Source organism: Mesoplodon bidens, assembly GCF_964165515.1.
Source record: "Mesoplodon bidens genome assembly, chromosome: 4".
Classification (NCBI taxonomy): domain Eukaryota; kingdom Metazoa; phylum Chordata; class Mammalia; order Artiodactyla; family Ziphiidae; genus Mesoplodon; species Mesoplodon bidens.
Genome location: NC_138160.1, coordinates 56,899,372 through 56,924,757, shown reverse-complemented (window position 1 = coordinate 56,924,757; position 25,386 = coordinate 56,899,372). Strand labels below are relative to the sequence as shown.

Sequence of the window (25,386 nt, the reverse complement as noted above, 5' to 3'; positions counted from 1 at the left end):
GATACACACAACCATTCTGTACCCATGCAACCATTCTATTTTTCACTTTCAGTACAGTAGTCAATAAATTACAAGAGATAGTTAATCCTTTATTATAAAATTGGCTTTATGTTAAGATGATTTTGCCCAGTTGTAAGTTAATGAAAGTATTCTGAGCATGTTTAAGGTAGGCTAGGCTGGGGACTTCCCTGTTGGCCCAGTCGTTAGGACTCCATGCTTCCACTGCAGGAGGTGCGGGTTCCATCCCTGGTCTCGGAACTAAGATCCCACATGCACGGCACAGCCAAAAAAATTTTTTTACAGTAGGCTAGGCTAAGCTGTGATGTTTGGCAGGTCAGGTGTATTGAACGCATTTTTGACTTAGGATATTTTCAACTTATAATGCGTTTATCGGGAAGTAACCCCGTCGTAAGTCAAGGAAGATGTGTACCGGAAAGGTAGGTTTCCCTTCCAGGCCACCCTGTTCTTCAGTCACCACTAGACTCCCTCCCTTTAGGAAATAATGTTACTCGTTACCTGTGTATCTTTTCAGAGATTTTATGCCTGCAAAGCATGTGTGTGTGTGTACTTTTTTTTTAAAGCATATGGTAGCATACCATGCAAACTTCTGTAATTTCTTTTTCATTTAATATATTTTGGATATTATATCATCTTAGAACATACAGACCTTCCAATTCTTCACTTTATTAAGGTATAATTCACATATAAAATTCACCATTTTAAAGTGTACAATCCATTTTTAAAATCGTATTCACAAGATGGTGCAACTATCCTATTCTGTAACACTTTCATCACCCCACCCAAAAGACATCCCATACCTATTAGCAGTCGCTTCCCATTCTTCCCTTCTAGCCCCTTGCTATCACTAATCTACTTTGTTGCTATAGATTTGCATATTCTGGACATTTTTATATAAATGGAATCATACAATATGTGGTCTTTTGTGTCTGGCTTCTTTCAATTAGCATAGTGTTTTCAAGATCATTCATGTTGATGCTTTAGGAATACCTCGTTCCTTTATATGGCTGAATAATATTCCACTGTATGGCTATTCCACATTTTGTTTATCCATTCCATCAGTGGCAGAGTTGGGTTGCCTCCACTTTGGGTATTATGAATTATGAACGTTTGTGTTCAAGTTTTTGTGTGGATGTGTTTTCAACTCTTGGATATAGCTAAGAAGCAAACTGCTGGGTCATATTGCAACTGAGTTTAAAATTCTGAGGAAATGCCAAACTTTTCCAGAGTGGTTGCACTACTTTATATTCTTACCATCCATGTATTAGGGATCTAATTTCTCCATATCCTTGACAACACTTGCTACTGTTCATCTAATAGCCATCCTGTAGATGTACAGTCATATTTCATTTTGGTTTTGATTTACATTTCTCTAATGATTAATGATGTTGAACATCTTTGCATTGTTTGAGTCCCCTATTGATGGACATTTAGGTTGCTTCCAGCTTTTTACTATTACAGATGGGGCAAGAATAATAAGAAAGAATAGCATAGGGAACTATATTCAATATCTTGTGATGAACTGTAATGGAAAAGAATACAAAAAAGAATATATATATGTATAACTGAATCACTTTGCTGTACAGCAAAAATTAACATTGTAAATCAACTATACTTCAATAAAAAATACAAAAAATAAGAATAGCACATATATTACTATGTGGCAGGCACTGTTTTAAACACATTTCAAAAGAACTCAATTCACATGACTACTGTCTGAGGTGTAGGTATTATTATTGCCATTACAGGTGATGGAACCAAGGCACAGAAAGATTAAGTGACTTAAGATCATAGTAAAGTTATCAGAGTTAGGATTCCACCTTAGGCTCTTACCCACTGAGTTGTGCTGCCTAATGCATATGCAACTTTGCATGTGAGCAGGTTTATCAAGTAAATTCCTGGAAGATAAATTGTATGCAAGTATAACATTAAAAGGTTCATTTTAATAAACAGATTACCTATAATGTAGACTCCATGCAAATCACTGTGGTGCAGAAGTCCTCCTAAAATAAATTCTTGACCTCCAGATGATCTTAATCTAGTATACAAAGAAGATAAACACTCAAATGGACACTTTAAACAAACAGCAGATTGTGATACGTGCCCTTCTGGAGGTTCTAACATAATGAGAGAATAAAAGAAAAAAAGTAAGGATACATGACATAGGATGCAGGTCCTTGAAGGATGGGTATGGAGAAGAAAGCTTACCCAGACTAGTAGGATACTATCACAAAGGTTTTACCAGTACTACGTGGGATCAAATCATGTATAGAATGAGGACAACTACTACTTCAGAGGACAACTATAAGGACGAAACAAACAGTGCTTTACACATACTAAGCACTATATATGTGTTTGTTGTTATTTTTAGTAGTACTAGGCTGCTTTTCTTTTTTTTTTGGCCACGTGGCTTGTGGGATCTTAGTTCCCTGACAAGGGATCAAACCCACGCACCCTGCAGTGGAAGCATGGAGTCCTAACCAATGGACCACCAGGGAATTCCCACTAATGGCTGTTTTGAAAAGACAATATTCTTTTCACTACTGGGATTCACTAAATTCTCTTGCTTGTCAACTGATTGCTAATAATTATCCATCCTAACACTAACATTGGCTCATAATAATAAAGATTTTCCTTCAACAGAAAGGAAATAATGGAATCTAATACATTATGAGAATCTTAAAAATATTAATATACTTATTAATTTCAGCCCTAGGTTTTCACGTGAAACTAGTGACAATGCTTTAACATCTTATAGTTGCTTGAAAAAGGTCTTAAAAATAATCCTATTTACTGTTTGTCTCTGGTTTTATCCAAACCTACTTGTTAACTTTTCATTTAAATAGGCTGATTTAAACCAAACTTAAGGAGATAAAAGTGTGGCAAATTTTAAATCATTTTATATTTCTTTAAATGAGACTTCTTAACATGATTTATTCAATTTCTCAAGAGTGTCTTAATAAGCTTTGATATGTGGATAACTAGTTATTTTTTCCCCTTATGCCCTTCTTGGTATATTTTTATTTTTGTGGGCTTTGAAATAAGGTATTGGCCTTACTTGAGCTATATTTCTTCTGCATTCTAAGCATGTCCTACCACCAATCCCTACCAACATTTAAATTTGTGTTTATCTTTAACACAAAAATGATAGGGGTCAAAACTGCAGAGAACTATTTATTCTTTCCTATCAACAGGGGAGAGGGCAAAGTAAAAACAAGAACAAAAAACACTGTTCTTAATAACTTTGGTTGCTGCATATGTGAAAAACAAGATCATGAAAATTATACCTATGCTTTTACTTAAAATTTATTCCTTAATCCTTTTGGTGACATAAATCCCTTTGGCAGTCTGATGTAAGCTATGAACCCACTTCCTCCAAGGAAATACAGATATACGTACTAACATAAAATGTTGCTTATATTTTTCAAAGATTCACAGGCCCCTGAAATCCATCTAGAGGTTTATTTTTTAAGGGGTTTATTTTTATGGAAGGAGAGATTAGAAAAATATAATTTGTTAAGCAAGACTAGCAAATAAAAAGCAAATTGGTCGTCCTGGAAGTCCTAGCCAGTGCATTAAGCAAGAAAATAAATAAAAGAGCTAAAAGGAATAAATAAGCTATTCTCAATTAACATGATTATTTATGCAGAAATTCCAAAGAGAAACCACACAAAAGCTACTTGAATAACTGACTTTAGCAAGGTCACAGGATACACAAGACCAATACACAAAAATCAACTGCATTTCCAGACAAACAACTGGAAATTAAATCAAAATACCATTTACAATAGTACCAAAAAGCATTGCATACTTAGGTATAAATCTAACAAAATATGTGCAAGATCTGCATGCAGAAACTCAAATGAGAGAAATCAAAGATCCAAATGGATGGATATACCATGTTCATGAATTTCAAGACTCATAAATATTAACATGTCAGTTTTCTCCAAATTGATCTATAAATTCAATCCCAAGCAAAAAAACAGCATACTTTTTTTTAACATCTTTAATGGAGTATAACTGCTTTACAATGGTGTGTTAGTTTCTGCTTTATAACAAAGTGAATCAGCTATACATATACATATATCCCCATATCTCCTCCCTCTTGCCTCTCCCTCCCACCCTCCCTATCCCACCCCTCTAGGTGGTCACAAAGCACCAAGCTTATCTCCCTGTGCTGTGCGGCTACTTCCCACTAGCTATTTTCCATTTGGTAGTATTTATAAGTCCATGCCACTCTCTCACTTCGTCCCAGCTTACCCTTCCCCCTCCCCGTGTCCTCAAGTCCATTCTCTACATCTGCGTCTTTATTCCTATCCTGCCCCTAGGCTCTTCAAAACCTTTTTTTTTTTTTTAGATTCCATATATATATGTTAGCATATGGTATTTGTTTTTCTCTTTCTGACTTACTTCACTCTGTATGACAGACTCTAGGTCCATCCACCTCACTACAAATAACTCAATTTCATTTCTTTTTATGGCTGAGTAATATTCCATCGTATATATGTGCCACATCTTCTTTATCTATTCATCTGTCGATGGACACTTAGGTTCCAGCATACTCTTTTAAAGTAAAAATTGATAAGCTGCTTCTAAAATTTATATGGAAACATACAGGAACTAGAATAACCAATGATGAAAAAGAACAAAGTTAAAAGACTTACAGTAACTGATTTAAAGATTTGCTATAAAGAGTAAAGTAAGTCAGTGTGGTATTGGTGGAAGGATGAACACATATCAGTGGAACAGAATAGAGTCCAGAAATAAACCCACGCATATAGGGGCAATTTTTGATGGAGGTGCAAAGACAAATCAATGGGGGAAATAATAATCTTTCAACAAATGATGTGCCTCCATACACAAAAAAGAAACCACAAACTTAACTGCATACCACATTAGTTCAAAATGTTTCATAATACATTTTATATGCATGCAATCGAAGTTCTGCTTTCTGGAGAAGTTCTGACAAAGAAAACAAAGTTATTTAATTTTTTTTTAGGGAGAGAGACTTAAAAAATTTTAAAGACTGCTATTTTAAATAGTTAAGTCACAGCTTTAAGTGAAGAAAAGTTGGGGGTTTGTAAATATGCTCAACACACTAAAGACAGCAGGCAAACTAGCTTTAGTTATAAACATATTGATCTTTTATGGTAATCTAAATCCCTGAGCTTCTAGTATGCTCACAATCAGGAGAAATTAAAGCCTCAGTTATAAGTCTCGTTTTCCTCATATCTAGGTATCTTTACTTTGGGGAAATGGATGGTAATGGATTTGCAGAAGAGGAAGATTAAGAAGGTTGTTACTGCGAGAAAAGGGTTTACTAGTGAGGAAATAAAATGTATACTTTAAGGCAGGACAAGAAAAATTAAACATAATTATCTCTGTGTGTCCCTTTGGGCCTCCTCCCTCCCTAATGTGAACGTGCATCTGCATTAAACATTAACCAGAGCTCCTCAAAGAAGCGCATGCTCCACCGTAGAGATCACTTTTTTCCCTTTCTTCTGATGCTAGCCATGTAACCTCCTAAAAGAAGAGCAGCTCTGTAGGGTGTCATGGTGCCTTGTTGCTCGCTTTCCACGTGCTTACCTGGGCTATGTATCTTTGGTGAACTTTATGTAAAATATCACTATGTCATTTCCATGTAAGATCCTCCGTCCTGAAAATGGATATAACTGTCTTGGACTTCTAACAGGTGGAACAGTTCTCAGGGCTTTCTGAGAGTCTGCCTTCTGGGTTATAATCCTCAGTTTGGCTCTAATAAAATTCCCTTTTTTTCTTCTTAATGCCATTGTTAACTGAATTTTCTTTGGCATTAGTTTATTTCTAATCCAGAGTAATCATTAAATCTGGTCAAGTTTTTGACCATTACAAAATTCCTTCAGTTATTTCAAGGATGTTGGTTATTAGGGTATAATACCAAAATCATTGCACCAGGTGAAGCTAATGACCCAGCACGTTTTGGGAGGGGTTAAAGGGAGGTAGGGCCCTTCGCCTTACATTCACAGGAATGGGTGGCCCGTATAGCAGCTTTCCAGGCCCACCAGGCCCTGCCCTCTGGCTCCATCCCACTGCCTGGCCTTTGCCCCAGCAGTTCCTCTGGCCTACAAGGCCCCCTCATTCCTTAGCTCTGAAAGCCTGCTTTTCAAGGGCCGCCGCTCCAGCTCAGGTCCATCTTTCTCTTACTCGATTCCTAGACGCTTAATATTTGAGCCAGCTAATTTTACCTTCATTGACGCACTTACGGCCTCGCCCTCTTTTTCTAGGTCTCGAGCTATTATTTAAAACTCGGTTGCGCACAGCTGATCACGTTACCGGCGTCTAAGTCGGACAGAGCTACCAGCGCCGCCCCCTAACCACGTGAGCTCCGGCTCTGGCGCAGAGCCAGGGGGCGGTGCCGGGACCCCGGCCGCCACGCCCGCCTTTCCGGTTGGGGCCGGGCAGCGCGGTCACGTGGCTGAAGGAGCGGCGGGTAGCGCAGCTTGGAGTCTCGGCCTCGGGTGAGCGCGCTAAGGGGGCGGAGGGACGGGGCCGGCGCGAGGCGGCTGGGGTCCAGCTCTCTTAGACCCGCTCTTGGTTCCTTACCAGCCAAGGACAGTGGGGAGGGTCCGGGGCCAGACCCCCGGGCGGGGCTGCGCAAATTCGAGAAACTCGGCAGGTTATGTACAAGCTGGTAAACTGGCTCCTTCTTCCGCTCTTGCTAGTTGAATGTCCTCATCTTATATTGTAGAAATAAGGAATAGATTTTGAAAGACTCTTTCTACCTCTCTCATCTCCTCCTTTATTATTATTTTTTTCTATATTTTTCTGCTAATTATGAGCCTTAAAACTACAGCGCACTAAATGCAATGTGGTATCCTGGATTGGATCCTAGAACAGAAAAAGGACATCAGTAGAGAGACTGGGGAAATCCTGATAAAGTATTTGGTCAGTGCGTGTATCAATGTTAATTTCTTATTTTTGATCAATGTACTCTAATATTGCATTAGAGGAATTTGGGTAGAGGGCATACAGGAGCTCACTGTACTATCTTTGCAACTTACTGTAAATCTAAAATTATTTTAACATTAAAATTTAAACAAAATCCTACAGCGGTATGCCGCAGATCACTGTTTACAGAAAGGGCTGAAGTCAGTTCTTTTTTTGACAAGCCTGACAGGAATTAGGTGTCTGTTTGATCAACTTGTTTGCTAAGGAAATAGTTGTCCGGCTAGTGGGTGTGGATGCTTCTAGTTCAAGTTTCCGGGCAGGAATCTGTTTTCTTTTTCAATTCCATCCATTAAGTGTCTCTGGCACACCTGTTATGCACAAGTAAGTGAGAGACACTCATTCCCTACAGTAGGGCCGTGTGTGATAAAAAAGCAAGTCAGGTAGGAAATACAGACTATTAGAAAGATACAACGCAGAGCTAGGAGGGCTCAGAGGTAGAAGAAAGCACATCTGGCCCAGGGGAGTCAGGAGGGCTACTGGAGGGCGTGGCTGTCATGAACTGAGGGGGGGCCTGAGAGGAGAAAGCATTCTGGGTGGAGAATGGCTCCAGCAGAGGCTTTAAAGAGACCAGGCTGAGGGGGCCTGGGAGCAGGTACAATCCCTTTTCCACGGAAGCACAGAGCATGCCCAGGGAATACTGGCAGATGGCACAGGAAGTGAAAACTGGTTACGTTGTAGAAAATAAGGTGACACCTACTTTAATCATATATACCATGGGAGCTATGGAATGTTTGGGGGCAGGAGAGGGGCATCATTGGATCTGTGCTTGCAGATGACTGAGTTGGCAGCAATGGCTTGGAGTAGATCAGTTAGGGAAGTATTGGTTTAGCCCAGGAGAGGTAAAAGAAGTTCATCCGGGGCTGTGAAGTTGATGTGCAAGGAAGGACATGGTTTGGGGAGATTTTGTGGACCTAGAGGACTTGGCAACTGAAGGCACTGAGAAGAAGAAAAAGGAAGAAACCCCAAATCCCAAAGTTATGGCCCTGGATGTTTTGGAGCGTGATTGATGGGTTTGCAGAAACAGAGGGACTCAGCAGGAGACCTGGGGTGGCAGTGGGGAGGGTAATGCATTTGTGTTTCTCGTTTGTTTGTTTGTGTTTTTGCGGTACACGGGCCTCTCACTGTTGCGGCCCCTCCCGCTGCGGAGCACAGGCTCCGGACGCACAGGCTCAGCAGCCATGGCTCACGGGCCCAGCCGCTCCGCGGCATGTGGGATCTTCCCTGACCGGGGCACGAACCCGTGTCCCCTGCATCGGCAGGCGGACTCTCAACCACTGCGCCACCAGGGAAGCCCAATGCATTTGTTTTTGAACAAGCTGTGTTTGAATTGCTGGCAGGATATCGAGCTGGAGATGTGTATTTTAAGAGTGTTCAGGAGTGGAAGCCAAACATATACAGAAGGGACAGGAAGAGGCAAAGGAGTCTGAGTGGGCAGGTAGGAGCCAGTCAGGGATCCCTGTGGGGTTGAGGAATGAAGGTGGGCCGGGGGACTTGGACATGGTGAGTCAGAAGCATCACAGCTTCTGCAGAGGCGCAGGAGCCTGAGGAATGAGGCTAGATCTTAGGTTTAGCAATTAGGAAGATACACGTCACTTTCAGAGTTGTTTTAATGGAAGAGTAGAAGATTGTGTGCTCACGGTCTGTAGTCTGTTCATTCAGTCGCCATTCCCAAGTGGGCCAGGAGCCAGGGATATGGATTCTAGTTCTGGCCCTGCCACTGCCTGTGTAATTTTGGGCAAGTCATGTATGCTTGGGCTGGCATAAGAAGACACCCATAATAAGACCAAAAGGACCTTTGTATTTCTAGCAACACCTAATAGTCCATAGAGCCAGGGTTCCATGGGGCACACTTTGGAAAATGCTGCTATAGAGCCAGAATTGTAGAGGTCTAAAGAACGGAAGAATCTTATCCAGTCCCCTGACTTGACAAATGAAGAAACTAATACTCAAATTCATATTAATGAACATTGATTTCAAATATATTGATAGTGTCCAAAATACCCCTATAAAGTAGTTATGCTTCAAGCCATTTTGGAAATCCTAAAATAGGCTCTGAGAGATTAAATGACTTGCCCAGGATCACAGAGCAGCAGCACGTGGCGGTGTGAGATCTGAACCCAGGCCTTCTGGGTCACGGCCCTTCTCTGTCACACATCCTGCTGCCTCCTTGGTTGTCAGCCTTGAATGCATTTAAAACTGGTTGAATGGAATGTCAGTAACTTCAACTTTTTTCCCCTTTCTTAGAAGAAATGTGTTCCAAAAGTCAAGTCTTAACCCATGGACCACCAGGGAAGTCCCGACTGCATTACATATTATTACTATATAATTAGTATATAAAAGCGGGAGAGTACACAGCCAACAATTCCCAAAGTTACATTTTAAAAAACACTAGAGCATTAGACCATGTGAAAGCTCATTTTGTTCAACTCTGAACAGTGGGAAGGTGTACCTGTGACGCCTGAATATATGTGGCACATTGAAAAATGTTCTTAGCGGATCCTGTGATTGCTTACTCTTTCCTCTTATTGCTTTTTTCCTTTGCGTTGACCAATTCTGTTTTCTTCACTGTTGGCTACCAGACCCTGGCCACACCCTTCTTAACCGAGGCAGGAGGCTGCATTTATAAGCAGGAATCTGCACTAGCGGTAAAATACAGCCTCTTAGGGATTAGTCTTTGATTCAGTAAGTAATATCCTATCTACCTTGACAAATAAAAATAGACAAACTTTTTTAAAAATTAATTAATTATTTATTTATTTTGGCTGTGCCGGGTCTTAGTTGCAACACGTGGGATCTTCTTGCTGCATGAGGGCTTCTCAGTTGCGGCGTGCAGACTTCTTAGTTGCAGCATGTGAACTCTTAGTTGCAGCATATGTGCGGGATCTAGTTCCCCGACCAGGGATCGAACCCAGGCCCCCTGCATTGGGAGCACAGAGTCCTACCCACTGGACCACGAGGGAAGTCCCTAGACAAACTTATTTAGGAAATAAACTTGTAAAGGAACCAAGATGATTTCATAAAAATTTGGGGAAAAAATGGGTACAATATACTTTGTTGAGTGTTGCCAAACTAGCTATTTTAGACTTTTACTCTCAGTTTTACTTGATATCATAAATAATAGAAACTTGGTTTACTCTGATGTTAATCTCATTGAAGTTCTCTGAAAGATAGAAAGCAGTGGCTAAGAGTCTAACAGTATCTCTGACGTGAGGGGTCTAGATTCAGAATCTGGCTCTATCTCTTTTTAGCTATGTTATTTAACCTCTCTGTACTTCAGTGTAATTGTCTAGACTTAAACAATAATAGTATTGTCTTGTAAAGTGTTTGTGAAGATTAAATAGAATAATCTCAGTAGAGCACTTAGAATAGTGCCTAAAAAAAAAAAAAAGAATAGTGCCTAGCACACAGAAAGCAAGCAACAAGTGGTAGCTGTTATTAGATCATGGCTTAAAAGTTGTTGCCAATTTTTTTAAATTAATTAATTTATTATTTATTTTTGGCCGTGTTGGGTCTTCCTTGTTGCACTCGGGCTTTCTCTAGTTGTGGTGAGTGGGGGCTACTCCTCGTTGCAGTGCACAGGCTTCTCATTGCGGTGGCTTCTCTTGTTGAGGAGCACAGGCTCTAGGCGTGTGGGATCAGTAGTTGTGGTATACGGGCTTAGTTGCTCCGTGGCATGTGGGATCTTCCCAGACCAGGGCTTGAACCCGTGTCCCCTGCATTGGCAGGCAGATTCCCAACCACTGCGCCACCAGGGAAGCCCAAGTTGTTGCCAGTTTAAGGCATCCAGTTTAATCATTTTCTTTTCTAGGAGGACACAGCTGATTCACACACTTCTCGTCTTTTCCCCTAATCCAGTTAAAAGGTCTCTTTTTTTTTTTCTGTTTTTTAAAAAAAAATTTAATATCATATTATTGAGGTATAATTTACATATAATAAAATGTACCATTGTAAGTATATGGTGTAATGAGTTTTGACAAACCATCATTCCAGTCAAGATAGAAGACTTTTTCATCACCCCAGAAAAGTTCCCTTTGAAGCCAACCTTCCCACCCCAGGCAACCATTGATCTGTTGTTTTGCCTGGATTTCATACAATACATGGTTCTTCTGTTAGCATAATGTAAGATTCATCCACATTATTGCATATATCAGAAATTTATTATTTATTACTGAATATATTCTGTGTGTGGACTACCACAATTTGTCCATTTTCTTGTTGATGGACATTTGGGTTGCTTTCAGTTTTTTGGCTAATTTGAATAATACTCTGGACATGCATGCACACATCTTTGTATGAACACGTTTTCATTTCTCATGGGTAAAGCTTAAGAATGCAGTTGTTAGGTCACTTGTTTGAAAGAAGCTGTCGCACTTTTTCACAGTGGTTGTACCATCTTATACTCCTGCCATCAGTGTGTTTGGGTGTCCACATCCTTGGCAACCCCTGGAATTGACAGTGGTACGTGGTGGAATCTCATTGTAGTTTTTTGTAATTGTAATCTATAATTCCTTGATGAACGATATTGAGCCTCTTTCCATCTATATATCTTCTTCTTCCTTTTTTTTTTTTTTTTTTTTTTTGGCTGTGCCTTATGGCTGAATCTCAGTTCCCTGACCAGGGATTGAACCCGGGCCCCGGCAGTGAAAGTCTGGAATCCTAACCACTAGGCCACTGGGGAACTCTCCAAGTATCTTCTTTTATGATGTATCTCTCTAAAATTTTTAAGGGCCTTTGTTTTGTTTTGTTTTTTAATTTTTTAAGGGCCTTTGTTTTTAAACATTGAAAATGTATGGTACCTTGACCCTAAAAATAACAGAAATCCCTTCAAACATGATAGATTTATTTGGCATCTTTGTGTGGTTTTAAAAGTGGGAGACTAAGAGAGAGACTTCAGCAAAAATACAAGACTGAGATTTAATTATTTTTGAATGTCCTGGTAAGCAATTACTTAAACAGCAGGATATTTAGAAAGGATTTCAGATGTGTTTATTTTCCTTTAAAAAAAAAAAGAGTCTTGAGAAAAGGATGAAATATTTCTAAATACCTTCAGCAAAGCAGCTGTTTTGAAATGCCTGGTGGTGAAAGTCCCTCTTCACTGCCCTTGTACTGGAGGGACAAGGCTGAGCATTTCCGGTGCTCTCCAGCCAACAGGTGGCCACTGTCACCAGGTAGGTGCCCACAGTGGGCTCCACATGGGGGTGGTGCTCAGTGATGGGCATTTCTCTGTAGGGCTTTTTGTGTGTGTGTGTGTGTGTGTGATATGCGGGCCTCTCACTGTTGTGGCCTCTCCCGCTGCGGAGCACAGGCTCCGGACGCGCAGGCTCAGCAGCCATGGCTCACAGGCCCAGCCGCTCTGTGGCATGCGGGATCTTCACAGACCGGGGCACGAACCCGTGTCCCCTGCATTGGCAGGCGGACTCTCAACCACTGTGCCACCAGGGAAGCCCCACTGGAGGGTTTTGAACACAGGTGTGGCATGGTTAGAGAAAGACAGGGACGATGGGGGGACCTTCTTCCCTCCATCTGTCACTGTCCCGACAAAACCTCTCCTAATCGTATCTGCACAGAAATAGAAAATGAACCAAGCAGAGCTGTGGGAGAGAGCGTAAGGGCCCTGAGCACCTGAAGTAGATAAAGCGTTCTGAGGAACAGAGGCAAGATGGTCTTAGTCATTGGAAGCTGGGTTTTCAGAGACTCTTCTGAATTTTATACAGCTCTTCAGCTTGTGAAAACTGATCCCTTTCCTTTGTAAGCTTGTTTGTCAGGTGCGTTCTTTTTCCTTGGCAAAGCCTGATCTGCTTTATCCTGATCAGTAGATTATTGGATTCAGTAAAAGTCTTTCCTATTTCCTTGGAAATAAGGAGTCAGATCTTTTCTTACCCGAAAAGTCCTGAAATGTTAAACAGCCTCAGTTGGATTGCAAGGGGCATCTGTGTGCTTGTGCATTGCTGGCTGTGCCTGCAAGATATAGGAAGGAACTTTTCTTCCCTGGCAAACCGAACTTTGATTATACTGACGGCTTTTTCACTACTGTTTTCTCTTAGCTGCAGATAACTTGTTTATCCCTACGGTAAAGAAGGCACGTGGCGGATGAGCAGGGAGGCGAGGCCGCAGAGTGAAGCAGCGGGGCAGGCCTGGGAAGCAGAGGACGATGACATGGCAGAAGGCGATTTAGGGTACGGCCTCAGAAGAAGGCCTGGCGGCATTGGTGAAGTGCAAGTTTCACATTTATTTACATCTAGAAAAAGATCAGATGGAAAGGCCTTTAGTCCTCCCCCATTTTCAAGGAATGGGGAAGAAAGAAACAGTGCCGTTTTTCAGTATTCCAAGCATAAGAGCTTGCATGATACATACCCGGAAGGACCCCAAATTCCCTATCACGGCCGACAAAGTAGCACTGGTAAGAATGCCTAGCATCCTCTTTCTCCTCCTCTTTTCTGCCCTGTGGATTTTATCAATGCTGTCAGCCTCCCAACACATGAAGATGGGTCACCATCGTGGATTTTAGAAATTTATCTTTATTCACCTCTAGAGGTTGACTGGTGATGGTAAAAGTAATTGATGTTTCTGTCTCCACGTATTATACAAATTGTGAAGTACAGTAATTATTCTGCATCAATACATACATGTTAGTTATATCAATAAGTAATTACTTACCTTGCTTTTCTTGTGAAGTAGTGATATACTTCATTTGCTCTTTTTTTGTCTTATTCAACAAACATTTATTGGGTACCTATTAGGTGCCCAGCACAGTACCAGACTCTGGGAATAACATCAGTAAATAAAATAGTCAAAGGCCCTAATGTCATGGAGTTCACATTCTGGTAGAGCAGACAGAAACTAAACCTGCAAATCAACAGCTATGTAACATCAGGCAGTGGTAAGTGAAAAGACAGTGAGTGAGTGGAGGGGCTGGGGTGCTGCTGTTTGAGGCACAGGTCAAGAGAGGCCTCTCTAAGGAGGTGACATTGGAGCACTGCAAGCCTGATGCTCAACCTGAGAAGGAGTGTTACAGGCAGAACACACAGGCTTCAGGTTATTTTAGGGATGTCATAAAATTCTCAAAACAAGATGAATTTATCATAAGTAAAAATAAATTGTGCTGTACACTAAGGAGAGAATAAAATTCAGAATCATATTGTGATAGAATGTTACAGCTGCGAAGTGACCCAGACCTGGTGGATGAGTCCCAGCCTGCACTGTGGTACAGCTCTGGTGTGGCTGAATCTTTTGTAATCCATATTGTAAAACTTCCCCACCAAAGTGGAACAAACACAATTAGAACAACATGAAAATAATTTAAGAAACATTTCAGATTTACAGAAACATGGTGCAGCTGGGGATTGATCTCAGTCCTTCAAAATCCTTCTTGAAATTAGGGTGGGATTCTTTGTATATTTTTCTTCCAAGTCCTTATCATGCATAGAGGATGGATACTGTTTTGCAAGCAAGATGTTGAAAATTGAACATTATGCTAAGATGCCTTTACAAAAATGTGAGGAAACTACTGGGATATAAACAAGAAGTAATAGTAATGGTATGAGCTCCTATTTTTTTTGAGTTACGGACTTTTGTCTTTTTATCAAAGTTGACTTGATCCTAGGTAAGAATATTGTGTTAGTTTCCTCTTGCTAATAGGCAGTTTCCAAATTACCAGAAATTTAATGGTTTAAAACAACATAAATTTTATTGTCTTACAGGTCTGTAGGTTAGAAATCCAAAACAGGTTTCACTGGACTAAAATCATGGTGTTGGCATGACCGCCTCCCTTCTGGAGGCTCTAGGGGCGAACCCACTCCCTTGCCTTTTCCACCTTCTAGAGGCTGCCTTCCCTGGCCGTGGTACCCTTCCTCCATCTTCACAGCCACTTCTCCCGCTGCCTCATGCTGATACTGACTCCCCTGCCTCCTTTCATTTATAAGGACCTGGGTAATCCAGAATAATCTCCTATCTCCAAGTATTTAATCACACCTGCAAAATCCTTTTTGCTAGGTATTCACAGGTTCTGGGATTAAATGTGGACATCTTTGGGGGCCATTATTCTGCCTACCACAGGTGTTAATAGAATAGAACTTGTCATTGTCAACCCAGTGTTACTTTTTTAAAAATTTTATTTATTTTTTTATTTTTGGCCACATCATGCTGCATGCGAGATCTTAGTTCCCCGACCAGGGGTTGAACCCATGCTCCCTGCACTGGACCGCCAGGGAAGTTCCCCAATGTCACTTTTGTCCCTCATTGGAACCCTGAATTATCAGAGTAAAAACATGACTTAGGTTTTCCCTTGGTTACTGTCATGTTGGTGAAAGTTCAGAATAGCAAAGAAAAGAATTGTTTTGAGAAATTTTTTTTTTTTTTTTTTTTTTTTTTTTTTTTTTTCTTTTTGCGGTATGCGGGCCTCTCACTCTTGTGGCCTCTCCCTTTGCGGAGCACAGGCTCCGGATGCGCAGGCCCAGCGGCCATGGCTCACGGGCCCAGCCGCTCCGCGGCATATGGGATCCTCCCAGACCGGGGCACGAACCCGTATCCCCTGCATCGGCAGGCGGACTCTCAACCACTGTGCCACCAGGGAGGCCCTTGAGAAATTTTTAATGTCCCTCAAAATACTCTTTCTAAATTTTTTTGCTTCTTTTTACTTCCTGTTCTCTTGCTATAATTTATCACTTCAATGTTTTTCTATTGCCAGTGAAACTGCAATGTAAATGAAGTTCCTGGGAAGCCCAGATTAATGTCTCAGTTGATCGATCCCATTAAGGAGAGAATAATTGAAGTTACTGGAGTCTTCTAGTGATTCTCCTTGGAAAGAAATTAAATTCAGGTTATTTCTTAGATATTCATATCACGATATTGATCAGGCTTAAGCCAAACACCAAAATTTATTTACTTTACTCACCAACATTCATTAATACTGTGTTTGGATGTAGTAAGTAACCAATTCATTAACAACAGTTTTATTTTAGAGTCCTTTTTTTTTAAGAGTCTTTCGATTCAAAAGTATGTGTCTTTTCATTTGTGGAATGTTTTAAGCTATATGTTTTTATCATCATTTGGTGTATTACAGTTATTTTCTCGTTTCAATTTAGGGAAAGGCTGTATTTGATATTTTGTAAACAAATGTCCCATATTTAACTAGCTAAAGAAAATATTTAATTTCTTTTCCCTCTAATAGATTCTAATTCAGAGTTGTCAAATGTGGAATTAAGGCAACGCCTTCAGGAAACTCTAGAGGTAGGTACTCTGGCTAACATACAAATTCTCATGTGAATAAAGTCCACTGATAGATATTTTGTATAAGTATTACTAACATGGTATGGAAATCAACTGTGGGCTTTCCAGATATTCTCGAGCCACACTGTCGAGCTCATAGCTTCCAGCTGGCCTCCGCATCTCGATGGCTTCGTCTCCTCATCTCTCAGAAAGGCTGTTCGTATAAACATGCCCTCCTGTTCTCCTTTCCAACTTAGTTCTCTAACCTCCTGGAGAAAATAATCACTCTCTTCCATCTGTCTTCCCAGTATGTGTGACTTGAAATAACCTGACTTAATTGAACCTCTTTGAAGTCAGAGGACTAGAAAGTACCCCAGGGGGTCTGAGGAAACCATCCGTCTTGCTGGGAGTTGGAGTTTCTATGAGGGTGCTTGGCCTTTCAGGAACAGAAAGCCCGTCTTAGTGTGCATCTGTTTTTTTGTTTGTTTGGTTTTTTTGGTTTTTTTGGCCACAGCATGTGGGATGTTAATTTCCCGACCAGAGGTCATACCTCAGGCCCCCTGCAGTGGACGCATGGGGTCTTAACCGCTGGACCGCCAGGGAAGTCCCTTAGTGTGCATTTGTATCTCTTCTGGTGATCGCTACTCTACTAGTTTCCTAGGGCTGCCCTGACAAACTGGTGTCTTAAAAGAGCAGATCGATTCTGTCTCAGCTATGGAGGCTAAAGGTCTGAAATCAAGATGTGGGTGGGCCATGTTCCCTCTGAAGGGTCTAGAGGAGAATCCTTTACCACCTCCTAGCTTCTGGTGGTTGTCGCCAACAACCTTCGGCTTGTAGCTGCGTCACACCAGTCATTGGATTGAGACCTACTCTAATCTAGTATGACATTAATTACATTTGCAAAGACCCTATTTCCAAATAAGGTCGAATTTATGGTACCAGGGGTTAGGACTTGAACGTATCTTTTGGGGTGAGGGGCACAGTTCTACTTATAATAGCTACTGTAGCTGTGTAGCCGATCATGTTCTTATTTTATGTGGTCTAAAGCTTTTTCTCCAAATTATTAACTGTGTGTGTGGCCTAGATGGGTAAAAGCAAAAGATTTGGGCTTTTAGTCATAACTGGCACCTGACAGTGAGCATCTCAGTTTTAGCCTCTCTGGTCCACTTATAAAGCCTGGAGGAATTTCCAACCTCATTTTGTAAGGTCAGAGCACTTTGAGTCAAAGTGAATGTTGAGCTTAAATGTAAACTATCTAAATTGATCATTTGGGGTTGCATATCTCACAGATAGGAAGACTAATTGTGTTTTTCTCCTCAGGAGTTAGAAATTTTGAAAACTGAACTTGAGGCATCTCAAAGACAACTTGAAGGTAAAGAGGAAGCATTGAGAATTCTTCAAAGCAATGTAAGAAGTTACTTTTACACTTTCATCAGGTACACATTCCAATGATAGGTAGTACGGTTGTATCTGCGCGGCTTGCCGGATCTCAATTCCCCAACCAGGGATTGAACCCGGGCCATGGCAGTAAAAGTGCCAAATCCTGAACACTAGACCACCAGGGAACTCATGGTTGTAGCTTTTAAAATAAAAGCATCAGTGTTTAATATAGTTTTTTTTTTGAGCTATAGGTTTTTAAAACAGCTTTATTAAGATATAACTTAACGTCATGAATTTCACTTGTTTTAAGCATACAATTTATTTTTACTAAACTTAGACTTGTGTAACTATCATCACAACTTAATTTAGAACATTTCCATCACCCCAAAAAAGGAACCTCTTACCCATTAGCAGTTATTCCCATCCCCAGCCACCACTAATCTACTTTCTGCTTTATAGCTTTGCCTTTTCTATTTCATAAATAGAATCATACAGTATGTGTCTAGATTCTTTTGCCTCTGGATTCTTATAGTTAGCATATTTTTAAGGTTCATGCATCTTGTAGCATGTGTCAGTGCTTTCTTCCTTTTTTTATTGCCAAATAATATTCCATGGTGTACATATGCCACATTTTGTTTATCCATTTACCAGTTGATAGCTATTTTGGGCTATTATGAATAATGCTGCTATGAATGTTCATGTACATGTCTTTGTGTGCGAAATCCATTCATTCATTCTCAAGTTCATTGGGAAAGAACCAAACCAAGATCTTCTGACTTTTGAACTATCAAACTCTATACAAAAGGTCTCTGTGGGAATCTCATCTCAAGGTAATTTTCTACTGTCTTAAAATAAAAATGTGAACTTCACCTTGCATATAAGTGTGATTGGAAATTTAATTTATACTGATACAATCTTTATTTTTCTTAGGCAATATTTGGCAAAGCCACAAGTCATACCCAGGCAGTGCTTCAAAAAACTGTGGAACAAAAGAGATCCTTGGAGAAGGTATTTGACCACATATAGCGTATAGTGTAGACTTGTTCAATTCAATAAGCTTTCAAATGGAATTCCCTTAAAAATCACCGTACCAGTGTATATGTCATTTGTGCATACCCTCTGCTAGGTGTACTTCAACTTCATACACTCCCTTCCCTTTTGGAGCTTATAATTCAAAACAGATTGTCACATGGGCTAAGCCTGCCAAATTGACACTTCCTGTTTTTCTTCTTTTCCTATTTTTCTTCTTCTGCTTGCCCTGCAGAGCCTGCCTCTTTCTGACCATCTCATCTTCACTGAAAAGGTAGTTAGGAATCACCCTAGATGGTCATATTCCTATTCCTGTTTTACTCTCCCTTGGTGGGAGTGTCCTGGGCTCAGACTTCCAGGAGTATATGTTGGGGTCTGCATGGGTTGGGGGCAATGAGAAATCTAGGTTCAGCCCAACAAATTCGAAATGTTCCCTATAATAAGTAAGCTTCAGCAAAGCTTTTTGAGTGCTAAAGAGGCATGTCATATGTGTTTACAAATGTCATAGACTCTTTTTGAGCAGTAATTAGTTTTTTGTCTTTAACCTATTTCTGTGAAGTGACTAAATGATTTATTTCAGATATTCATAAGTCATGAAATGATTTATTTGTAGTAATTTCCTTGAAAGTGCTATTTTTTTCTATAGGAAATAAATGCCTTGCAGTGGGAAATAGAATTTGATCGCAATAGATTTAAAAATATAGAGGAATCTTGGATCCAAAAATATGACAGGTTTGTGTATTATTATTCTATAATTTTTCTTTGGAAATTTTTAAACTGTGTATAATTCAAATGTAGCTTAGGCTCTTTTCTTTTTTGAGCACACTAAGTATAAAATTCAGGGAATTCCCTGGTTGTCCAGTGGTTAGGACTTGGTGCTTTCATTGCCATGGCCCGGGTTCAATCCCTGGTCAGGGAACTAAGATCCTGCAAGCCACGTGGCACAGCCAAAATAAAATAAAATAAAATAAGATTCATATTGCTTATCCACTTACCAGTTCCATATCTTACTGTTACTGTTAATTTTCTTTCTTTAAAAACTAGTATAAACTGTATATTAAAATACAGTTTAAGAGCCATGTTTCCCAAGTTATTTTAGCCTTGCACTGTTTTTTCAAAGTCTTTTGAGCAACTCTTGTATTAGTGTGAATTTATTTAATAACTTTGACCTTATGAATATGCTATAATTTAATCACTGAGAAATTGATTTGGTATCTGGGATTATAGATGGCTTTAGTACCTGATTTTTAAATTTATTACTTCTTAACTTTTAATTTGAGATAATTGAAGACTTACAGAAAAGTTGTAAGAATAGAACAACTCCTATATATCTTTCACCAAGATTCTCCAAATTTTAACTCTTTACCACATTTACTTTATCATTCCTTTTTCTTTTCTTTTGCTCTCTTTGTAGTTAAATACATAAGTATAGAGGTTATATTTTCTGAACCATTTTGCATATATAGGGTCCCGTTACTCTAACTACTTCAGTTTGTATTTTATTTTAAAAGGGACATTCTCATTTATAACATAATATAGTTATAAAAATAAACACCTTAACCCAATACTATTATTTAATGTGCAGACCTTCTTTATATTACCAACTATCTTAATAATGTTCTTAGAGCAAAAGAGAAAAAACAATTTCCCCTGTTCAGGACCAGTCCAGAACCACATGTTGCATTTGGTTGTCATGTCTAAATTTTAGTCTCCTTTAATCTGAAACAGTTCTTCAGTGTTGATCTTTTATAACCTTTACATTTTTTTGAGGCGGACAGGCCCATTATTTTATAGAATATCCTACAATGAGGGTATCTGATGCTTCTGGATTGAATTGGGTTACACATTTTGGGCAATATTACCACTGAAGCAATGTATTCTAAGTGCATCATATCTGGAGGCATGTGATGCTGATTTGTCCTATTCCTAGGATGTGACTTAATCACTTGGTTAAGGTATGGTGTCTGCCCTCATTCTCCACTATTAAGTCACTGTTTTTCCCCTTGTAATTAATAAGCATCGTGTGGAGAGATACTTGAAAATTATGTAAAGAAACTGACTCATCAGACTTTTCACCCACTCGTTTTTATATCCACTGATATTCTACCTGAAGCAATTATTACTACAATGGTTGCCAAATAGTAATTTTCTAATTCCCTTATTCCTTGTACATTTGTATGTTGGCATTTTACTGCAAAAAAGAGTTTTTCCTTCTCATTTGTTTGTTTATACCAATACGGATTCAAGGATTCTTGCATTATTCAGTGGGTTAAAAGCTATTACTACCATAATTTCTTCTTTTTTTTTTTTTTTTTTTTTTTTGCGGTACACGGGCCTCTCACCACTGCGGCCTCTCCCGTTGCGGAGCACAGGCTCCAGATGCGCGGGCCCAGCGGCCATGGCTCACGGGCCCAGCCGCTTCACGGCACGTGGGATCTTCCCGGACCGGGGCACGGACCCGTGTCCCCTGCATCGGCAGGCGGACTCCCAACCACTGCGCCACCAGGGAAGCCCCGTGGTTTCTTTTGATGCTTAAAATTTTCCAACTTTGGTCAGTGGCAGCCCCATCAAGCACAGGTGTTCCTGTGACGTTTTGACATCTATTTTTCTTTGAGCACTTTCTTGCTTTCTGGTACAAGATATTCTAGGCCAGTATGCCTACAATATTAGGTATTTCTTCAAGGAGCAGCAGTTCCTTTTAATGGGGAATGGTGTTTAGAAATCCAAATCTGAGTGCTAGGTGCGCTCATTACTACTGAGGGTTCACTGTGTGAAGTTCCTCATAGAGGACAGAGTTGGAAAATACACAGGTGCAGACACACGTATATATACATCTATCTATCTGTGTCATCAAGTTATCATCTATCTACCTGTCTCTTTATCATTTATGTATGTAGGTATCTATCACATCCAGGAGATCATACTCATAGCTCCAATTGCAGAACACCACCACAGGGTTCATCTTAGTCTTGCCCCTCTCTGCATTTGTAAGTCCCACAAGGAGAAACCTGACTTCTGTTACCCTGTATGTTTACTTATTTGTTCCACCACAGACTATACAGAAAGTAACTTTAGAATTGCTAATACATACCATTGTAAAATCAAACCCATTAACTAGAGTTCCATACTTGTTTACAGTTTTGTTTTTAGCCTGAAGGTATATGGTGTTTAAAACTTACTTGGTTAGTTTCCTCTTTTTTATCTTCAGTATGGTTATGCTCTTCATTTAAGTTCATTTGCTTCCATTTGTATTCTGTTTTAGAGTTCTTCACTATCCTTATTAATTTGCTTATTTTGTTTGTCTACTTTTGACTTTGTGAAACATTGACAGTGCTTCCAACAGTCAGAAGTATTCAGACAGGTAGATTCAGAGAAGTGTCCTTCACCCCTCTACCCCATTCCCAATGTCCTGCCATTCCTCCTTCCCTTCACTATCTGTACATAATCAATCTTACTATTTTGTGATTTATCCTTCCTCTGTTTGTTTACACAAATAGGCAGGTATATGTATGTTTTCTTATTTCCTCTTCTTTCTTACATCAAAGATAGTTTCCTGTAGATACTCTTTTGTGCTTTTTCTGTTTAACAATATATCCTGGAAATCACTCGATTGTGTGGCTGGGAAACAGTTACTCAACCACTCTCCTATATATAGGCTCTTAGATTGTTTCCATTATTTTGCTATTATAATCAATGCTGCAATAAATAGCCTTGACATATACTTTTGTGTTGCTGGAGATGTATTTTCAAGGTAAATTCTTAGAAGTAGAATGGGTCAAAAGGTAGATACATATGTAGATTTATTAGAGGTTGCCTAATTCCTCTCTATGAGGCTTGTACCAATTTGCATTCCTAACGGTAACTCATGAGAGTGCTTGTTTCCCCATAGCCTCATCAAGAGAATATGTCATACGTTTTGATATTTGCCAATGTGATAGTGTTGTTTACCCAATTTTTTTTTTTTGTATTTTGTTATAGCTGCACAGAACCCAGAAAATTCTGATTCACATACACAGATTTACACTTGGTCAACAGGTTATCTCTTAGGATGCTCTTCAGTTAGGCAGAACTAGCAGACAGTGCTTTATAGTGAGGTCTGCACAAAAATAGTTAACCAGACAGCAAAGTTAATGCATTTGACTGAGTAGGTTGTGATTTTTTTTTTGGTTTTTTGGTTTTTAAAAATATTTATTTATTTATTTAGCTGGGCCGGGTCTTAGTTGCAGCATACGGGATCTTCATTGCGGCATGTGGGATCTTTAGTTGTGGCATGCAGGCTCTTAGTTGTGGCACGTGGAATCTAGTTCCCTGACCAGGGATCGAACCCTGGCCCCCTGCATTGGGAGCATGGAGTCTTAACCACCGGACCACCAGGGAACTCCCTGAGTAGGTTGTTTTTTAAAATTAATTTATAAAGTAGTTTGCATGCATCTCATAAAATGTTTGTGAGCATCTCACAACGTCCTCATAAGCTTAGAATTATTCAGAGTTCAGTTTGAGAATCACAGACCTAGAGTCCTAGGAAAAGGTCATGCTAAGAAAGGTGCTTTAGGACTTCCCTGGTAGCACAGTGGTTAAGAATCCACCTGCCAGTGCAGGGGACACGTGTTCGAGCCTTGGTCCGGAAGATCCCACATGTGTGGAGCAACTAAGCCCATGTGCCACAACTACTGAGCCTGTGCTCTAGAGTCCACGAGCCACAACTACTGAAGCCCGCATGCCTAGAGGCCGCGTGCTCCTCAACAAGAGAAGCCACTGCAATGAGAAGCCCATGCACCGCAACCAAGAGTAGCCCCCTCTCGCCTCAACTAGAGAAAGCCTGCACGCAGCAATGAAGACCCAACGCAGCCAAAAATAAATAAATAAATTTATAAAGGAAAAAAAAAGGTGCTTTATTCCTCAAGGGTTATAGACATTGCTTGAAAAACTGATTTCACGTTTTATTAATTTGTAGGTAATTCATGGAAAGGGAATGTCTTAGATTTACATTTCTTGTTTTTTAGATATAACTGACATATATTACATTAGTTCAGGTGTACAACACAATGACTCAACACCTGTACATATCACAAAATGTTCACCACAGTACAGTCAACATGCGTCACATACATGGATACAGAATTTTTTTTTCTTGTGATGTGAACAACATTTCACTTTAATTGAGAAACTAACTTCATGACCACTGTTTTAATGATATGAAGCCTGTCTCAAGCACAGCATGTAATATTCCCTAGGAATATCACGTCCTGATAGGTATATTATTTAAAGTTATAAGTTAGACCAGATGATCTGGCGACTGTTTTTAATTACAAAAGCAATTTTTTAAGCCTCTGATACTGGGCTATTTAAAACAAATTTATTTATTTATTTAAAAAATAAATTTATTTATTTACTTATTTTTGGCTGTGTTGGGTCTTCGTTGCTGCACGCAGGCTTTCTCTAGTTGCTGAGGGACTATTCGTTGCGGTGCACACTCTTCTCATTATGGTGGCTTTTCTTGTTGCAGAGAACGGGCTCCAGGCGCGCGGGCTTCCGTAGTTGTGGCGGGCAGGCTTTGGTAGTTGTGGCACGCGGGCTCACTAGTTGTGGCACGCGGACTCAGTAGCTGTGGCTTGTGGGTTTAGTTGCTCTGCAGCATGTGGGATCTTCCCGGACCCGGGCTTGAACGTGTCCCCTGCATTGGCAGGTGGATTCTTAACCACTGCACTACCAGGGAAGTCCCGATGCTGGGCAATTTAGGAACTCTTGTAAGTAATTCCAATTTTCATTCAATAGATAAAGCTCCCTATGTATCTTTTTCTTAAATTGAGGTATAATTGACATATAACAGTGTATTAGTTTCAGGTGTACAATATAATGATTTGATATTTGTATATGTTGCAAAATGATCATCACAATAAATCTAGTTAATATTCATTGCCTTTCATCATTACAGTTTTTTTCTTATGTTGAGAACTTTTAAGGTCTACTCTCTTAGCAGCTTTCAAATACTGTACAATAATTGTTAGCTACAGTCTTCATGCTGTACATTGCATCCCCAGGACTTACTTATTTTACAACTGGAAGTTTGTACCTCCCTATGTATCTTTTTATGCAAATTTTGGAAGGTGACCTAAGCATGTAGTTGGTGTTCAAATGGTTATTAACTTGATTGAAACTTTAATAAAGAGAATGAATGTTCAAACTAGATGACTTAGAAGTATTTCTGGTTCTGATACTTTCTCAGCTAAGTATACAGAAGGGTTAAGAGTAAGTTCAAACTCTAACCACACTCCTTTAAATTTTTATTTTATTACATATATAAATTCTAGACTGTTTTGATGTAAGAAAAATTATATTAGGGTTTTCATGTTCTAATTATGGGATTAAATATTCTCATTCACCTTCAAAGTATTAATGTTTTAGTTACTTGGAGGGTACTTTTTTCCAGGCTAAACTGTGAAAATGCAGTCCTCAAAGAAACTTTGAAACTGAAAACAGAAGAAATTAAAATGCTCAAGTCTGAAAATGCAAGTAAGTAGAGTGGTATTTTGATAATTCTTTAAAAATACTATGTTAAAAGATCAGTTTTAAATAGAATGTCCTATGTTAAGAACAAAATATCAATAGACAAAGTGCTAATATTTTGAAGTAACATATTTTAAGGATAAAAGAGAAGAAATGCATCAGTTAGGGTTTTTTTTAACATCTTTATTGGAGTATAATTGCTTTACAATGTTGTGTTCATTTCTGCTGTATAACAAAGTGAATCAGCTATACGTATAC

General features: G+C 39.6%; 1 protein-coding gene across 4 annotated transcripts in view; it reads left to right on the top strand.

Moving 5' to 3' along the window:
- Positions 1 to 6,465: 6,465 nt before the first annotated feature.
- Positions 6,466 to 25,386, top strand: part of CCDC125 (coiled-coil domain containing 125) — a 32,276-nt gene continuing 13,355 nt past the window's right edge. For 3 of the 4 annotated variants that reach the window (XR_014015709.1, XM_081232403.1, XM_081232405.1), the window contains exons 1-7: positions 6,466 to 6,515; positions 13,056 to 13,405; positions 16,175 to 16,233; positions 17,533 to 17,619; positions 18,523 to 18,600; positions 19,268 to 19,353; positions 25,052 to 25,134. Coding sequence is in view for 3 of the 4 variants with exons in the window: in XM_081232403.1 (XP_081088529.1) it covers positions 13,096 to 13,405; positions 16,175 to 16,233; positions 17,533 to 17,619; positions 18,523 to 18,600; positions 19,268 to 19,353; positions 25,052 to 25,134 (703 nt within the window). In the remaining variant the exon portion in view is untranslated. Of the gene's footprint in view, positions 6,516 to 13,055; positions 13,406 to 16,174; positions 16,234 to 17,532; positions 17,649 to 18,522; positions 18,601 to 19,267; positions 19,354 to 25,051; positions 25,135 to 25,386 lie in introns of all 4 variants that reach the window. The other variant, XM_081232404.1, reaches the window with a different exon arrangement.